At 38.6% G+C, this 14,479-nt stretch overlaps 1 protein-coding gene across 1 annotated transcript in view; it reads right to left on the reverse strand.

Annotated features, from left to right (window-relative positions):
* LOC145451581 (ubiquitin carboxyl-terminal hydrolase 24-like) overlaps window positions 1–13,500 on the reverse strand; it is a 51,033-nt gene extending 37,533 nt beyond the window's left edge. Inside the window, exons 1-11 of the mRNA XM_080329788.1 lie at window positions 13,397–13,500; window positions 12,762–12,915; window positions 12,564–12,658; window positions 12,363–12,500; window positions 11,572–11,665; window positions 11,377–11,497; window positions 9,909–10,091; window positions 8,725–8,922; window positions 5,824–5,982; window positions 1,978–2,202; window positions 1,009–1,212 (exon numbers count right to left, since the gene is read on the reverse strand). Of these exons, the coding sequence (XP_080185914.1) occupies window positions 1,009–1,212; window positions 1,978–2,202; window positions 5,824–5,982; window positions 8,725–8,922; window positions 9,909–10,091; window positions 11,377–11,497; window positions 11,572–11,665; window positions 12,363–12,500; window positions 12,564–12,658; window positions 12,762–12,915; window positions 13,397–13,436 (1,611 nt within the window). The 5' untranslated portion in view covers window positions 13,437–13,500. The remainder of the gene's footprint in view (window positions 1–1,008; window positions 1,213–1,977; window positions 2,203–5,823; window positions 5,983–8,724; window positions 8,923–9,908; window positions 10,092–11,376; window positions 11,498–11,571; window positions 11,666–12,362; window positions 12,501–12,563; window positions 12,659–12,761; window positions 12,916–13,396) is intronic.
* Window positions 13,501–14,479: the final 979 nt, after the last annotated feature.

The following is a 14,479-nucleotide window of genomic DNA, read 5'->3' on the forward strand; positions in this document are numbered from 1 at the left end:
CACGCATTTCACAGTGTGATAAAGGCTTGCAATCAACAAATTCGCATTTCTTCAAAACAAACGCAAAAACAATGACTCCATCTTACAGAAACCAGGGATAGGTACAAAATGCAGAAACCTCAATAGAGCCAAGTGCAACAGACTGAATAGTAAAAAGGTAGTGTCCAGAAACTTCTCAAATTAAAATTCCAATTCTTTCTTTGAAGTTGCCCACTAGGGCTGTTCAAAAATAGCTTTTTTTCCTGAATCTTGCTGATTACGTGATTAAATCGTTAGGTTGCCTTAAAAAACGACGCACACCAAATTTTAATTCATTCCAACCAATAATCGCGGATGTCGTACAGTTTGATAATTTTGAATTTACCCAAAGATGTAAAAAATTTCTTCGTCAATTTTTTCTGTTAACCCCATGAAATTGTTGCGCTTGTCTTCAAAGACGATGCAAAACAAATTTGACTCAATTCCAACCCGGAAAAGCGGATTTATTTCAGTTTTTCGATGATAGTTCTTGTATTATCCACCAATCAAGGATAATCCCTGAATTATTGAAGAAAAACTCAAACATCTCCGCTTCTACGGGTTGGAATTGAGTCAAATTTGTTTTGCATCGTCTATGAAGACAGCGCAACAATTTCATGGGGTTAACAGAAAAAATTGACGAAGAAATTTTTTGCATCTTTGGGTAAATTCAAAATTTTCAAACTGTACGTAATCCGCGATTATTGGTTGGAATGAATTAAAATTTGGTGTGCGTCGTTTTTAAGGCAACCTAACGATTTAATCATGTAATCAGCAAGATTCAGGAAAAAAAGCTATCTTTGAACAGCCCTATTGCCCACTTTTGTTGTAATTATATACAGCTAGCTTATTATCTTTCCCAGGAGTTTGCCTTTCCGCAAAATTTGCTTAAACATTCTACCACTCTACAAGCTACAAAGCGAACCAATGACTAAAGGGCATCGAACATCGGTAATTGCGGGAGCCAAACAATACAGAGAAAAAAGCCACCTTCTCCATGGTCTTGGCGGTCTTGGAATTGTGACCTATGCGTCCGATAAATGACACGAGCTGCTGGCGGCGTTTCTCGTCTTCCCGCAGCCACGAGTGATGTATGAGCTGAAAAAGCTGGTCCAACTGAGCTTCGTTGAAACAGACCGCGGCCGCCGACAGGATCGATTGAACATTCTCGGACACGGCGAGGCTCTGATTATGCTGAAAAATGTGGAACACTGTAAAATCAGATATAGCCAACGCTTGACAGCGAAGAAACTACAGCAATCGCTAGTACGGTGGTTCTCTGCGAGGCATTTCCAGGGCGTCTGAGAAATCATTGCAAAATGGTTGATAACCCAACTCCTATTATTTTCCAATTAAGGAAATAGAGTGGCTGTCTGAGGTGGAATATTTTGCTGCGAAAACTCATTTCAATTACTAAACTGCCAAAAGCCTACTGACACAAACATATTGAGCAGTGTTAAGCGATGTTTTGTTGGGGTTTTGGAGAAATTTAGTTCGAAAAATTACATTTTTTCCAGTGATATCCATACTAGACAATAGCCTTTGATAAAATTCTACAATTCTACAATTAAATACGTTTCAGTGCAAGGTATTCCTCAAGAAAACATTGACGCCTAAGAACATAAGAACGGCTGACCGCGATGACAAGCGTCCCAACAGCCAATTTAACACGGATATTTGCCATGAACGTGGTCCATTGCGAATGTCCTCAAGAATGCTGTCGTACGCCATATATGTAATCGAAATGTGGCTGTGAATAGCAAAAAGGTTCACCACCGATGGTCCATACGCAAGTACCTAGATTATACCTGGATTATCGATTACGGAAATGACAAAATTAAACCTTACGCACAACCAAAGCCCACAGAACTTTGAGAACCCACTAAACCTGAAAATTTTACACCAATACCTGCGTGGCATGGGGGGTGGCAGGAATTATAATAAAAGACAGTAACAAACCTGCATCTGCCACATGTGATTCAACTCATCCACGGTCATATTGTTCCCTATAAATTCCACGATGGTCCGGATCTTGTCGCAATATTGCGACTGATCGATGTGACTGTCCAGGGCCACGGTAAGGACGCTGTTGGACAATAGCCAGTCGAGGATTTTCTCCGATTCCATCGCGTTTTTCTTAATTCTCGTCAAAACCGATTGCGAGTCGTCGATAAGTTTTGTCAACTGGCAAACGAAATCACATTTGATAGTCGCGCCTTTTCGAATTGATTCCTGGGTAATATCATATCACTTGGTCCAGGCCATATCCCAACTATCTCGAAACATCATGAAAATTGGCATGCTTACAGAGCTTTGTTTTCTGATTTCAGAAATCCAAATTTCAGCAAAAAAGGTCAACTAAATCCGAAGGTATGACCGTCCAAAAATTGCCATTTTTGTGATCGCTCAGGCGGAAAAATTGTCAGAAATATAAACATGTAACTTAAATTTGCCATAATTCGATCAAATTAGGGTTGTTGAGAATGACACTTTCACAATTGTTCATTTACATCCTACTAGATACTTTGCCCCCTACTCTTACTCCTGGGGTTGCATAGTCTGACCTTTAACCCTTTGATTCTGCGCATGTCTTCGAAAATCGCTCACGCGTGACGTCATTTTTAATTGCAAATTTCTTTTGACCAAGAGGTGGTGTCATCAAGTGTAAGGTGTCATTGGAAAGCTCTTGATAAGGACTTTCAGAATCAACTATAACATTCCTCGCTATAGAATCATTACATATCATAAGAGTGCCATGAAACTAACCTGCAAATAACATGTTTCAATTGAAAATCTCACCTTTCTTAACACGACACAAATTCTGTAAAACAACTAATTTTACTTTTATTCTATATACAGTACCTATTGTACTATACACAAGGTAGTCAGTATAACTCAGAACAGATAATTGCTGACATAAATTATGCTGGAAATAATTTTGGGAGATATCTTTAGAATAATGGAGAAAATTTGCCACACAGTTTTGAGGTGAACACACTATACTTCAAAAATTAAACAGAATTCACAATTATCGCAATGATAAGATGCAATATCTCATGCACTGTAGTCTTCATGTTATGGTGAGATATTAACAATGCACATATCAGAGTCTTCATGCTGTTGGTGAATCTCCAGTAAAGCTGCATTCTCTTTATGGAAATCGAAAAATTAGATACGGAAAAAGAAAAATACAAGAATTGAATCTCAATGTTGAAACAAAGCTTGCCAAGGTTTTACATGTTGATGAGATTCAAGAATATGTAGGGACGGGAAAAGACGAATATGAAAATGAAGTTGCTTTTGAAATATTGTATCGAAAATATAAGAAAAAACAATAGCCCTAATTCAACAAGACCTCAAAAAATTCAAATCTTAACAATTGGTCAAGAATGAAAATCTCGGAAATTTTTGGAGTAAGTGGAAGGTTGTTGAGAGATGCGAAACAGCAAGAACAAGACACTGGAGTTATTCTTTGCCACCACCACAAAAATGGAAGATGCTTTCAGATGAAAAAATTGAAAAAGTTGTGAAGTTTTTTTGAAACAGCAAAAACAATAGGATGATGCCGGCGTTGGAAGACCGAGTTAGCATCAAAAGAGTGTGTATAAACAACACTGAAAGTCAAAGAAGTTTGGAACACATATCATCAAAGATAAATATATATATCTGATATGTGCAAGTGCATAGTTGATATCTCACCATAATATGAAATCTACCAACCCGCTGACATTGATTTTCGTTGTTATTGTCCAATGTCCATTTCATTGTTTAGTGCTGATCGTTGCCCAAATGTATTGTGTAGAATACATAAAATATTGCATCTTATCATTGCGTTACTTGTGAATTCTGATTCATTTTTGAAGTACTGTGTGTTCACCTCAAACTGTGTAGTAAATTTTTCTTCAATTTTCAAAAATTATTTCCAGCATAATTTATGTCGGCAATTATCTGTTCTGAGTTATACTGACTACCTTGTGTGTAGTACAATAGGTACTGTATATAGAATAAAAGTAAAATTAGTTGTTTTACAGAGTTTGTGTCATGTTGAGAAAGGTGAGATTTTCAATTAAAACATGTTATTTGCAGGTTAGTTTCATGGCACTCTTATGGTATGTAATGATTCTATAGCGAGGAATGTTATAGTTGATTCTGAAAGTCCTTATCAGGAGCTTTCCAATGACACCTTACACTTGATGACACCACCTCTTGGTCAAAAGAAATTTGCAATTAAAAATGATGTCACGCGTGATCGATTTTTGAAGACGCGAACAGAATCATGGGGTTAAAGGTCAGACTATGCAGCCCCAGGTGTCAAAGAAGGGGGCAAAGTATCAAGTAGGATGTAAATGAACAAGTGTGAAAGTGTCACCCTCAACAGCCCTAATTTGACCAAAATATAGCAGATTTCAATTACATGTGTAAATTTCTGACATTTTTTCCGCTTGAGCGATCACAAAAACAGCAATTTTTGAACGGCCACATCTTCAGTTTTACTTGACCGATTTTCATAAAATTTGTTTCTCTGAAATCAAGAAAGAACAGTTTTCTAAGCATACCAATTTCCATGATAATCTTAGATGGTGGGGGCATAAGTTGAAATTTTTTTGGACCACCTGACATGATCTGACCCTCCTACCAGGGCTGAGCATAATGATTTGAGTAGGCTACTTGAATCTGTAAAGAGTATTAATTCTAATATTTCGAGCACTGAAATTACATGCTCCTTGCCACTGGAATTCAATATACAATTGAATAGTATATTCATATTGAAATGAACTCCAATATTTTTGGCTGACTCTCGGCAGGGGTAATTCTTTTCTAGTTGCTGACGATTACCCCTGGCGAGTGTCAGCCGAAAATATTCGGGTCTATTTCAATATGAATATGCTATTCAATTATATATCTTTCATACGGTTATAACTAGGGCGGGGTTCTTTTGACCTAAACAAGGAAAATTTTGACCTAAAAAATCAAAATTTTGACTTTTTTTGACCTAACAAACCGAATTTTGACCAAATTTTGACCTAACGTATGCAAATTAGTTGTTATCCTACATTATGTTAAAATTGTACAAATTATCTTCATTTCTGGTTGGAACTGGCTGTCCTAACGAAGTAGTTAGGCCTGAAAAATCGTTTTGGCTTAGAAACAGGCAACTTTTTACATGAAAAAAACAATATTTCAACGAAATCTGGTCCTATAAAGAATTCCGGTGGTTACAATGCGTATTATGGTAGAAATAATTAAAATTTTTTGTAGTAAAACGAGAGATACTTTTCTACATTCTTGGGTAGAAAGTGCATGTCCTTACTAAGAAGCTTGCCAAGGACGTTCAACAGCAGCAGTTGCTGGCTGACAACACTCAAGTTGTGCGTACACTGCTGGTGACAAACCGCGTCGCTTCATTCTGACAATATTGTCTACATCACAATTTTTCATCATGCGCTTCTTCATATAAGAATGATGCAATGCACAAGAAGTCTTTCTTCAGTCAGAATATTGTGGTACGTTGGCCATAACACCATGTCTACCTATCTGTTTTATTTGACCGTTTATGATTCACAATGAGCAGACAATTAGCCGGTTACAACGGTAGGCCTATAAAGTAGGCTACAAGCTATAAAATGTCAAATGATAGGTTCACCGGCAGTGGAAAATCTACGATACCGGTACAAAGGAAATGCAGACGTCAAAATAATTTTGACTTCATGAAAAATTTTGACAAATTTTGACCTAATGCTACAATGTAAAAAAAAACGCCCTAGTTATGACTCAATCATTAGTGATACTTAAATACACGCTCACCTCCTTCAGGGCGTTCATTTTCGCGTTAAAATGCGGCGATTTCAACATTCTCAACGTCACGGAGAGCCGCAATTCGTCAACGGAAGTCACGTCTTTGCTCCACAGCTCGCGATAAACCAGCTTCATGATTGTCAGCAGCTCGCTGACGCTGCCCAGTTTCTAGAGAACACCGAGCAAGTTACACACTACCAGAGGTGCTCAGCAACGGAGTATTTCCACTGTAATTTTAGAGATTCCATTCGGTTTGTATGCTACAATTTAGGGTTTTGAATATTGCTTTCAAAACTACATTCATTGTAGTAGAATTGATCAACTCAAAGACTTTTCTTGCGCCCCTTATCAAGAGATAACGGTACAACAAGAAGTATATTCGAAGAGTTCAAACGAAAACCAAATCAGCAAATAACGAAACAATGCAATAATAAAAAGGAAAGCCAGGCAAAGTCAGCTGTACCGATGGTCACAACAAAGAAACGATACAAAATTAAAATTATACAATACACAAAAGACGTCACGCAGATAATTAGCAGTACTGTTATATATTAATGGAAACTTTAAGATTGTGTAGACATTTCTTCGGCCGCCATACAACAAAATTGTTCATCACAAGTCAATCTCACTTTTACAGTTTTGACTCGAGTCGAGTCATTTTAAATTCACTAACGAGTCAAGTCTTCGAGTCCGAGTCATAGTGAACCCGAATACTGAGATCTCTCTTATTCGAGATCTCATTTCATACTGGTGACGTCATATTTCGAGCAGTGTTGGGATGACTCGAGTCATGACTTGACTCGAGTCAGACTCGAGTCACCTTTTTCGTATGACTTGACTTGACTCGAGTCACTTTGCAAAAATGACTTGACTTGACTTGACTCGGCGCTTCAATAATGCGGATTGACTCGTGACTCGAAGTAAATTTTACGAGTCCATTTCAAGTCATCAAGTAATCGGTGTCGATAAAAATCACTTTATCTTGCATATGTTCGGATTGTTCGCGAAACGCTGGCGTAAGTCGTGAGAGTGACCAATCAGTAAATGGCCGTGAGAGTCGATTGCTTTTCTCACAAATAAATTGACCGCAACCGAAGTGATCGAAGCTTACATCTTACGTTGTCGTAGACTAGTATAGTAAGGTTATTTAATAGCAAAATGTCTATTTCTGTCCTCTGTTCTTACCTTAACCAAACCTCATGTTTTATTGAAATTGTATTCGAATATAGTTTATATAGTTCTCAACCGTTGGCGCAGGCTCGAATTGTATCATATCAATTTGTAAATGGGTAATGTCTGGCATCTGAATAATTCGTTTCTCTATTTTGACTGTTAACTATAAACTGAGGCTATGCAACTACTTACGTGGTTTAGCAGTTATTCGTATATGTGAGCGATACAGCGCCTTCTTGCGTGTATATTTAACTCTATATTCGTTCATCGGTTCAAAATCAATGACCATTGACCATCAACTTGTTTTCAGACAGCCACAGCATAATGCAATGACGTAATCATGCCTCATACTTTGAAAAGACAACTTGACTTGAATTGTGACTTGACTCGTGACTTGACTCGAGTCACCTCCAAAAATCGAGTGACTTGACTTGACTCGAGTCACCTTCGAAAATCGATTGACTTGACTTGACTCGAGTCAAAATGTGCAATGACTCGAAATGACTCGTGACTCGAAGGTAGTGACTTGATCCCAACACTGATTTCGAGATACGGTTGTTGATAGACAATGTTCTTCCCAATTCTCTGTTAGCTGCTGACGATTACCCCTGACGAGTGTCAGCCAAAAAATATTCGGGTTCATTTCAACATGAATGTACTATTCAATTGTGTATTGAATTTCTGTACCTTCTGTACTTTACTATTGTTCGAAATGGCAATGAATTATCAGTCTTAGCCTTCCCATTCTCAAGTCACATGACTTGTTCCGAGTCAGAAGCAAGGACTCGAGTACAAGCCGAGTCAATACACAGATTGACTCAAGTCATGTTCCGCATTTTAAGAAAATGACTCAGGTCAAGTCGAGTCACCAAAAAATCGCGACTCGAGTCGAGTCATTACAACCTTAAAAGACATTTCTGAGAAGATATGATCTACCCACAGCATTTTCACAAAGTGCAATGAAATGGGTATAGATAAAAAATACCAGATATTATTCGAAGTCACGTAGAACTGGTATTTTATTTTGTGGTCGCATAAAAGATGCATATTTGAGCTTTTCACTTCACCCGTACTGTTGTGAGGTCATATTGAGGGATACTCTAACGGTCGACTCGAATCACTCAGGACGGAGGAATAGGACACATCCAGGGTCGCGATGACTCGACTTGACTCGAGTCATTTTCTTGAAATTTACGGGAATGACTCGACTCGAGTCAATCTGTGTATTGACTCGACTTGGACTCGAGTCATTGCGCATGACTCGAACCAAGTCACATGACTCGAGACTCAGACGGCCAAGACCGGCATTTCATTGTAATTTCGAAGAATAGTAATGTAACCACAGTATTGGGATTTCGTCTAATGGCAATGGTACATGAAAATGCGACTAGACACAGCTAAAAGTCGGGAAAATTAGTATATTATAAATGCGAACCATTCACTATCACCTAACAGAGTTATAAAAAGTGGGTTTATAACAAGACTTTAACTGGAAACGAAGCACTCAACACAATGACTTGGACTCGGACTAGAGTCATAATACCATGACTCGGACTCGACCCTCTACTTGCTGACTTGGACTCGGACTTGATTCGGTGGTGAATTGAAAATGACTCGACTTGACTCGAGTCAAAACTAGAAAAGTGAGATTGACTTGTGACTCGGAGCTTTTGAACTTGGTTACAACCCTAGACACATCACCAACGCAGTAGCGATATTTACAATATCCGCCCTCACCTTTTGTTTGAAATCTTCCTGTTTTAACTCCCTAACGTATTTGCCCGCTCTCTCGATGATCGGGCTGATATGCTTTTGAGTTGTTTTCGGGTTCAAATATTCCGCGGATTGACCGAACGGCCGCAGCACGGCCGTAAACTGAGCCGCGTCGAAAGTATCGCTCGTTTCAACAATGTGCTGAAGTTTAATTAGGCCTCCCTGAAAGAGAATATTAAAAAATATCAAACTAAAAACCAGCCGGTCGTAATATCACGTGCATTGCTCAATTGGTGTATTGGTGCTCAGTTTCATTCCGCTTTGTGATGAGTATTTTATGTATGAATTTTATATCACTATCATTTTAACATGGCAGTCAAGATGAAGCTGATGTAATATTATGTTCAATAATTCGCAGTTATTTTCATTCATCCATACCAAGAGCGAGCAAACTACGGCCCGCGAAATGCACAAGAAACGTATTAAAAATATTGATAAAATGGGTGCTAAACATCTAATTATTGCAGAGTGCAGGGACTCGATTAAACTTTTTCAGTATATTTCACCACAAAAATTATATCTTATATTCCTACTACCGTACAGTTTTATTTCATTGCTGGCGATTTCAACTGCTACGCATCACAGAAAGTCTGAACGCTATTGACTTTTGGATCACGAGTGTAATTTTGCGATGGCCACTCCACCAAGTTCATTGCCTTTAGTGCTGTACTTGGAAAAAACGATTTGTGCGAGTGTTAGATAGATTCGTTTTCTGTATGTGCAGAAGTATTGATGTTTATAAAGTCTGTGTATTTTGGTAAGAGCGTAACTGAGGAAAACACGGTTATGACGCTGTTTTAAATAAACATATCTATTATTTCCATACCCTCACTATATAATCAAATACCAATACGGTATTGCATTTTGGTTTATAATCCAAATCTTATATAATTCATACCGCGAATGGATCAAGTTGTTAAATGCGGCCAGCGAGACAAAAAGTTTGCCCACCCCTGATCCACACTCATCACAGGCCAATTGAACATTGTGCCACCATACAGACTACGATTTTCTAAAACGGTGAAAATTCAAACGTGATTGCACCACATCTACTGGTTGGAATTGACGTAAGATTTGGCGTGCACCGTCTTTTGCGCAATCGAACAACGTAATCAGCATTCCAGGTAAATTTGGGATAGTGTGCTGACCTTCTCACAGAAACTATTGATGAGATTGACCATCCAGCCGTACTGGTCGCTGATGAACCCGTTTCCTTCTGCCGGGGGTCTCGCGTAAACGTTGTCGGCGCCACCGAGTCTCGATTCCCAGTGGGACTGCTGCCAGGACCGCGAACGGTTCTTCAAATGCCAATCTGTCTCGGGGTCGAACGCCTGAAAATATTGAATAAAAATATAAATTTAATTTTCAACGGGAGGTGTTCAAAGTAGCCATTCTTGGTAAACAAGTAGAAGTGCAAGTAACGTCAAATATTTCTACTCCTGTACAAACAAAAGAGGCAATTTTTGAGTAAGTAAAAAAGCAAATATTCTAGTTTTTCCGAAAAAACTGAAACCGGTAATACGATATACAGAATATATAATACTCCAATATACAATTGAATAATGTATTATGCCAAAATAAACCAGAATATTATTGGGGTAATCGCCAGAAACTAGTAGAGAATTCACAAGGATGTTCTACATCAACACTCTGACAATACGTCTTTTTTGCAACCTGCATTTCCTTTGTATCGTAGATGTTTGCACTGTCGGTGAACTTATCATTTGACATTTTAGCGCTTATAGCCTACTTTATTGGCGGCCCATCGTCTGCTCATTGTGAATCATAAACGGTCAAATGAAACAAATGGGCTGACATAGTGTAATGCTGAACGTACCGCAATATCCTAAATCAAGCAAGACTGCATGGGCATGGCATTGGTTGTTATATCAAGCGCATGATGAAAAATTGTGATGTAGACAACATCGTCAGAATGATGCAACACGGTTTGTTACCAGTAGTGTACGCACAACTTCAGTGTCGCCAGCTAACAATTGCTGCTGTTGAAAGTTCTTCCACCACTCTTGGCAAGCTACTTAGCAAGGACAGACGCCTTTCTACCCGAGAATGTAGGAAAGTATCTTTCGTTGAACAATAACAAATTTCAATTATTTTTCCAACTACCATAACGCCTGATGTAACTACTGGAATTCTCCACAGGTCAAGATTTCGTTAAAATAAGTTCTTTCCACGTAAAAACATGTCAGTTTTCAAGGCAAGAACGTTTTTTCATGCCAAACTACTACCTAAGGACAGATAATTCCAACCAGAATTTTAATATTATGTGCGAAAACACCTAATTTACATACACGAGGTCAAAATTTTGTCAAAATAGAGTTTTTTAAGGTAGAAATATGTCAAAATTTTGATTTTTAGGTCAAAATCTTCCGCTTTTTAGGTAAAAAAATCGCCATAATGATTACAATTATTGATATACAATGTCTTTTCCAATTCTCTACTAGTTGCTGACGATTACTCTTGACAAGAGTCATCCGAAAATATGCGGGTTTATCTCAATATCATATATTCCTCAATTGCATGTTCCAGAAATGAGTCTAAAATATTATTTGAAGAATAACGCGGTTCCACAGGCACAAACCGACAACTGAATCGTACCCAGGCCAAAATCTTCAACATTCCAATCGGAGGTTGCGTGGATTTTTCCAGGGTCTCGACGACAAGGTCGATAAAGAGAAGAAGCATATCGTGAATACCTTCCTGAACGTCGAGCGCCCACCTAAAAATCAAAACAGGGATTGAGACCAGCCTTCCGGGGCCGCACGTAAGAGGTTCTAGAACTGCGAGACTTGCCGTTGTACCGCAGTCGACAAGAGGAGTTTATCGAAACATTCCGGCATGCAACGATCAATAAAGCGCTTGCAGTTTTCGTCGGTGTTTGCCAGGCCTGCAAAAATGAAACCAGGGTTGTAACAATGGGTCATGACTCAACTCGAGTGAAGATTTTCCGATGACTCGACTGGACTCGATTCAATCTCGGTATTGACTCGACTTGGACTCGAGTCATTGCGCATGATTCGAACAAAGTCACATGACTCAAGACTCGGACGGCCAATACTGACATTTCATTGTAATTTCGAAGAATAGTAAATTACCGCACTATTGGGATTTTGTCTATTGGTACTGGTACTTGAAAACGCGACCACGAACTGCTAAAAGTGAGGAAAATTAGTATATTATAAATGCGAACCATTCGATATCACCAAACATAGTTATAAAAAGTGGGTTTAACAAGACTTCAAATGTAAACTGAGCAGTCAACACAATACTTGGACTCGAGTCATAATACCATGACTCGGACTGGACCCTCTGCTCGCTAACTTGGACTCGGCCTTGACTCGGTGGTGAATTGAAAATGACTCGAGTTCAAAACTATTAAAGTGAGATTGACTTGTGACTCGGTTACAACTCTGAGAACCACTGCGTTAAACTACATTTATGGGTGGTACCCACATACTCCTACCAATGATAGCAAGAGAGAGCGGAACTACATGCAGTAGGTCCAACCTGGACTCCAGCCGGTCGCCCAGCCAGCGAGACAAATATCCAGAATGGAAATTTCGTAGAACTCTTCAAATAAGTACCTTCGGCAGTAAGCCTCGTCGATGCTCGCAAACATTTTGCAAACGATTCGTCGGTCCTGTACGGTATCGACCAGACCTCCACAAAAACCCGATCTTCCAATTCCACCAATTGCTCGTAAGGAAAGACGAGATCATTTTCTGAACGCGAAAAATTTTATAGGTTTTAAAACGTCTCATTTAAATTTCCGTGTTCAAGCCTACCTGTGTCCTGCTGCATTTCTTCTCCATTCTGAGAATCGGAAGCACTTTTTGTAGAGTCCAAAACGCTTGAATACGACGGAGGTTCCTGGTTGTAACTAAAATATTTTATATCCATGCATCAGCAGCACACCATCAACATGGAAAGACAGGCGTTTATCAAATATTTGTACCCAATCAAAATTTTTGGCCTACACTCACTTCCGTGTGTTGATTTCTTGCATTTCGACATCGTTGAACGTTTCGTACGAGGACATTGGCACCTCGCACGTCAAGTATGACACAGCTTCGTTCAAATCATTCTTACCAAGCTGAAGCGCTTGCCGGATGAGGGCAGTGTCAGAGAATCCCATCACTGAAACGAAAAAGTGATCCCTCAATGTTCGAGTCGCCGCCAGATAGCTACATAAATGCAATGCATGTGATAGAGAGGGTTGTAACGACTCTGCTTGAGTCAGGCTTCACTCCCAATTATTTATCGACTAACATGACTCGAGATATACTCTTAAACACGGAAAATAACTTGACTTGAGCCAATTTGCATAAACCCTATTTTATCTGTTCGAATAAACATGTTCAGAGTGAGAAAAAATGAGAATATTTGTGATCGAGGCCCTCGATATCACCCAAGCGCTTCACAAAAGTTGAGTTGAAACCACCGTGATCTTAATAATGAACAGTGAACTCTATGACTCGGCTCGAGTCAAAACTCTAAAAAAGGAAAATTGACTTTGAGACTCGATTACAACATTGATGATAGGACCGCCAATCTGTTCGGTTAGAAAGGATAGCGCACGTGTTCCAAGAAATTGGAAAACAAGGTGTTTCAAACATACGTAATAAAGCTTGGATATTTTCTTCTTCCGAATTTTCCATTGCATTCCAAAGTATACTGCATTAGACCACAATATAAAACACTACAACTGAAGAAAATAATATATGATGATATTGCGGTAAAATCCATTAAAAACACTATAAATTAAAATATATTCTCCATATTCAAGTCATTCAAAGTGACACCTAATACACTCATATTGGCAACATATCACTCAGTCGGGATGGATGAAATAAAAAAAATGAAATATTACAGATTTGCAGTGCTTCTTCGCAACAGAATACAAAAATACGAACAGAAAATAGGCAGGCAGCGTCTGAACAATTTCAAATTTCTGTCCTTAACGTCACAGAATACCAGATTATGTGCAGCACAGTCTTATCTTGATGAGTGGCATGCCATGCAGAGGATAAACATAGAACACACCAGAAATTGAAATCAGCATATCAATATGGTAATCATTAACTACGGCATGTCAGAATCCGGCAGCAACACATCTAACACATCGGGTAGAGACAAACAATGAATGTCCACAGTGAGCACAGAATGGTGTAAATAAATATATATCCACTAGGCTGAACTGTAGTTATTCCTTTCAATACTAAATAATACTGAAAAATGATAGCGCTTTTAAGAACTAATAAAATGTATTACATTGCAACCAACCAGATTAAAACCAGACACTGATATTGCAAATTTAAAAGCACTCATTGGTAGAGGTGCTTCTACTTTTTGAGAATAGTTAAGTAGGCTATTTTTACTTGTCTTGCCATGTTTACCCAAGTTGTTTTTTTATGTTCGAAAATTGCTCATATCTGACAGTTGAATAGAATATTCATATTAAAATGAACCAGATCGGCTGACACTCGTCAGTGGTAGGCCTAATCGTCAGCAACTACTAGAGAATTGGAAAGAACATTGTCTATCAACAATCGTATCACAAAATATAACGACACGGCCATGACAACGTTCTTTCCAATGCTTTACGAGTTGCTGACAATTACCTCTGAAAAGTGTCAGTCGAAAATATTCAGGTTTATTTCAATATGAAAATAATATTCGATTGTATATTGAAGTTCTGTAC

The sequence above is a fragment of the Botryllus schlosseri genome, chromosome 12 (assembly GCF_051294905.1).
Source record: "Botryllus schlosseri isolate E-star chromosome 12, Bs_hap1, whole genome shotgun sequence".
Taxonomy (NCBI): domain Eukaryota; kingdom Metazoa; phylum Chordata; class Ascidiacea; order Stolidobranchia; family Styelidae; genus Botryllus; species Botryllus schlosseri.